At 42.8% G+C, this 4,637-nt stretch overlaps 1 protein-coding gene and 1 pseudogene across 1 annotated transcript; one reads left to right on the top strand and one right to left on the bottom strand.

Moving 5' to 3' along the window:
• Positions 1–201: 201 nt before the first annotated feature.
• On the bottom strand, positions 202–4,187 carry LOC147420493 (uncharacterized). Its single transcript, XM_086505048.1, has one exon. It carries the CDS (start codon positions 1,707–1,709, stop codon positions 1,149–1,151), a length of 561 nt encoding a protein of 186 aa, XP_086361174.1. The 5' UTR covers positions 1,710–4,187; the 3' UTR covers positions 202–1,148.
• Positions 431–561, top strand: LOC147420494 (U6atac minor spliceosomal RNA; annotated as a pseudogene).
• Positions 4,188–4,637: the final 450 nt, after the last annotated feature.

Here is a 4,637-nt window from a genome sequence, read left to right as displayed (position 1 = left end):
TAAGGATTGACGTTTAAACTTTTCTCCTTCTTCTTGTCTGGAGAAATGATCAAGAATCATCATAAGAATCTCAAAGGTCCCTTGAGAATTTTCCTATGGCATTAAAACTTCTTTTGTTCCTCTCTCTCTCTCTCTCTCTCTCTCTCTCTCTCTCTCTCCAGGCCTCGAGTTCAAGACCTGCAGACCTTTTCTTCTTCTTCTTCTCTGGAGAAATGATCAAGAATCATCATACTAATCTCAAAGGTCCCTTGGGCATTTTCCTATGGCATTAAAACTTCTTTTGTTCCTCTCTCTCTCTCTCTCTCTCTCTCTCTCCAAGTCTCGAGTTCAAGAACGTTAAAAATTCTCTGACACACATATTAAGCCCACATACAAACGGTGAACTCCGTGCACTGCATTCATATTCTCTGCTGTCAGCTTGTGTAGCTCTGTGTTCTATTGAAGGAGAGCCGGTTTGCATCTCCCTCGAAAAGGACGAGAAAAGAGCTAGGTGGCTTTAGATCAACACCTAGTGTTAAGGTTTAACTACCCTCCAGAGGGTGGATCATACCCAAATTTTTTCATGCGCATGAGGAAGGTGAGGGACAGAGAGGTCTACAGCAATCGCCATAGCCGGAGGCTTGCACTAGCTTTCTTTTATGCTCCATACCAAGGGGCGAGTTGTGGAAGAAGACGCTACACTTTAATTGGTTGTATATGTATGGCTTTTGTACAGGAAAGTGTTAGCCGGAGACTCCCACTGGCTTTCTTTTTGCCTGGAAGAGGACGTTGCACTTTTATTGGTTTTATATGTATGTCTTCTGTACAGCAAAGCGTTTTGTAGCCATGTTTGCGACATGTTGCAAGGTTGTGGAGGAGGTCATCAGTGTACCCTTGGGTTTGTTATTTTTCCTGCTCCATCAAGAAGGAATGCTTCATGAAGATTTAAAGTATGAGACTTGGAGAGGATTGCGACCATTGCGGATAGGTCTAAAACAGTTGTCTCCATGGCCATGCAAAAAGCCAGAGTTTGTTGAGAGCACATAAACCTCTTGTAGTCTGCATCAGAGAGAAAATTTAGAGGGTGACATCGCCAGAGGTCGTCTGGAGAGAGAGCTTGTAGTTAGATATTAAGTGCTGTGCCAGGGAGAGTGGAGAAAGCTGTGGCTTTAAAGGGTGCTGGAAAACCAGAGATCTTCGTCAAGGCCAGCAAGGTATTCCTTAATGATGGCTGCTTCATCTTCGTTTTCATCATCGCCTACCTCATGGCAGAAAGAGAACAGAGGTGATGTCCCTGCAGTGCAAGGTTTGGCGAGAGGCTGGAAATCTTGGAAGTATGTGAGGCTTCCATCATCAAGAGGTTCCAAAGGCGATACTTGACGAGAGATTCCACGACTGTGTTTGAATGAATAAGTGGCATTGACGCTCTGCAAGATGGTAGCATCCTCCTTGTTTGCATCATCTACTATCTGGCCTCCATGAGCGTTGAGTGCTGATTGTGCAGCACATGAATCATGATAAGCAGCACCAAGAGGGGTTTTCATGGCTGCAACAGGGGTGTATGCAGCAGCAGACATCAGTGTCATCACGTCTGTGTGGTGCCAAAAAGTCAGCGGGCGCACATACAAGAGCCAATGATCGTGAAGAAAGTGCATGAGGGTGCCATAGCTGGCACTCGTACCATGGAAGATTGAGGGTGGAGCAGCCCCCCTCTGAAGTAATCTGTGCATACATGTGTTGTGCTACATTGTGAACACACAGAGAAATGGCGTCTCACACAGTCGAGAGGAAGAGAGAGAAAGAGATGCAGAGATGCGAAAGTTGAATTGCTATCGATTCATTAGATTGCAGTTACATTAACAGGATTCTCGGTGCCTATTGAGATCTCCATGATGACGTGGAATTATCATCTTTAACAGGTTTGTGATCCGAAGAGGTACGAGCTGGTAATGTCAAATGAATGCTTGTTATCAATTTAACAGAGAGGTTTCTTGTTGAGTAAGAATTGTGATAACTTAAGGAAAATTACTCTTGTCTGATCTCTGAAACCCATGGGATTCTTTTGTTGCTCCTTCAATGGTTGTTGTGCCGCAGATTTTACTTCAGCGATGTTTTTGAATGTGCAATGGAAGAGCCGCATTAGCGACTTGTATTGCTTTTTGTGCAGGATCTGGATGTGGATTCTTCGCTCCAGTATGTGCAATGTGACAGTTTGGTCCCTTTGGAGGGGCCAACCGCATAATTTGGGGCCCTTCCTCAGAAGAAGGTAGTGTGCAGGTTTGCAGTTTTTTGCCCAATGTATAGTGAACTCGACTCACCTATCAACCAAAAAGAGGGCAATGAGCCTATTTTAATCCGTTATTATATGTAACAGTTGATAATCTTTGGGTCAGTCATGCACTTATCTAGCATACATTGTCTGTTTTTGCCTGAGCTCTCTATGAGAGGTTGAATACTTGGTAGACATACGCAGGATTTCAGCAATTGCAATCGGTGTCATTTTACCAAAGATATATGAGAGGTATACTATGGCGGCCTTGAGATGTGTATGTGCTTTGGGCAAAGACATGAGTTTAGGATGTTTAAGATGCCCTTAAGCTCAACAAACCACTGATATTCTGGAAGGAGCATGCTCTTTGTCTGCAATCTGTTGTAATTTCATGGGGGCTTGAGTAATTTTTATTTGGTTCGCCTAGTAGCCCTTTTCCAAACACTGGCATGAGAAAAGCCCATGTGGACAATACCAGTACCCAAATTAACACCCAATTGACATGATGGCAGAAGTCGCAGAAGACATGATGATGGAGATCGGGTTAGACATGAGAGAGGGTATGAAAGGCGAAGAGACCATGACAGAGAGGATGAATATAAAAGGGATCATAATCAAAGGGATGGTGATCGAAGACTCACAAAGAGCATGATGACCGCAGGGATAGATCCAATGGATATGCTGGCAGTGACGACGACGGTGAACCCAGAGACCAGAGCAAGAGGGATCCAGATGATAGAAACCCTTGCTCTTCCAAAAGGCCATCAACCACAAAAACTTGAGCTGTTCAATGTTTACTGAGGTGGGGTTTATGTGTCATGGATCATGGCTGCTTTGTACAGCTTGAGGAAGACATTGTCCATGTGTCGCAAATTGCCACATGTATGATTGCTAATGGAAAAGTTGTTATGAAGAGAGATCAAGAAGTATGGGTTATGTTTGTTTACTTGACAGGGGATGTGGACCAAAAGACATGGCAAAGTCTTCTATCGATGAAAAGGAGGAATCTATCCCTCTAGTATGAATCAGCCTTCAAGAGGCCACAAAGGGACTTTTGGGATTATCATCACAGAGGAGGATGAAAATGGCTTTTCTAGGCAATTATTAAAGCGAATGAATTCACTTGAGAGATGGGAAGCTAAGTGGCTACATTGATGTTTCATTGTGAAGATTATTAGAAATCCAAATGGTTCACTTTGAAGAGCTACAATGACACAATCTGCTTTAGCCAAAGAGAGGAGAGTTGCAAAGAGCAGAAGCAAAGGATTATACTTGATTCCATTGCAAAGGATCTGAAATCGTCTTTGGGAAGATCCCATGCTCGAAACGGGAAAGTGGCATCTTCCTCAGGATCTTCGCGGTGTAGCAGTTTTTGCATATGACATGCTGGAGTGGAAGACGGATGTGTTTGGTAAGCATCCACATTTGGTGACTTGGACGCTCCAAGTGAGAAATCAATAGCACAGAAATTGCAAATCACTAAACTAAACTTGAATAGAGAGAAAGGGGGAAGAGGAGTGTTGACATGGAATGGTGGAGTTCCATTTTGAGATGCACTGGCCCCAAAGATTGGCGCCCCTTCTCGTATTTCTTTATTATTGCTTCCCAAAGGTACGATTTCCTAAGGGTCTAGCTCTTCGAGACTTTGCATCCAGATGCTCTCTTAGGGTGGGTCCCAAGGGCTCTTATAAATAGTACAAGGGAAGCCTAAAAGCAGAGCCCCAAAAGCACTACCACAAGTTTTATATCCTTTTACACCTACAAAAATGGATGGAAAAATTGTCTTTTTTTCACCCATTTTCAAACTCAAGCCAATAATTTCAAAGCGTGTAGAAAAAGTTCACAATGAGAAAAACGAAATTTTCATGTGAAAAATCACTTTTGCATGGAGAAGTTTGACTTTTCCACTCATTTATTGAACACTCATGGCGGTGTGATTGTTTCTCTATGAGAATTTTCTTTCCACAGTGAAAAATTTGGGTTTTATGTTTAAAAAATTCACTTTCACATGCGTGAAAAGTAGATCTCTTACATGGCGGGTGTGAATTGTGCTTTTTTCACCCATTTTTTGCGGGTGTAAAAAGATTCAAAACTTGTCGTGTACATCCAAAATATCTTGCACCAAAAAGCTCTTTTGCCAAAAACATGGCATAAATTTGTTAACAACCAGCGCAAAATGCGAAAATCGGTACAACAGTGCCAGATTGTTGTCCAACGCAATTTATGCAAATTTCACCCAACCCCACGCTTTTGGTTTCTAGGGTTCAGCCCCCTCGATGGGTGCTACATAAGTTGGTTAACTCTTACTCCCTTTCCTCTGGCCATCTTTTAAGTTGGGCATGCTATGTTACCAATTTGTGGCATACCTCTCATTGAAAGAATTGTTATT

This window comes from Adiantum capillus-veneris, chromosome 28, assembly GCF_014529385.1.
Source record: "Adiantum capillus-veneris isolate H3 chromosome 28, ASM1452938v2, whole genome shotgun sequence".
NCBI classification, from domain to species: Eukaryota; Viridiplantae; Streptophyta; class Polypodiopsida; order Polypodiales; family Pteridaceae; genus Adiantum; species Adiantum capillus-veneris.
Note: the sequence above shows the minus strand (reverse complement) of the source record. Positions and strands in the feature narration are given on the sequence as shown.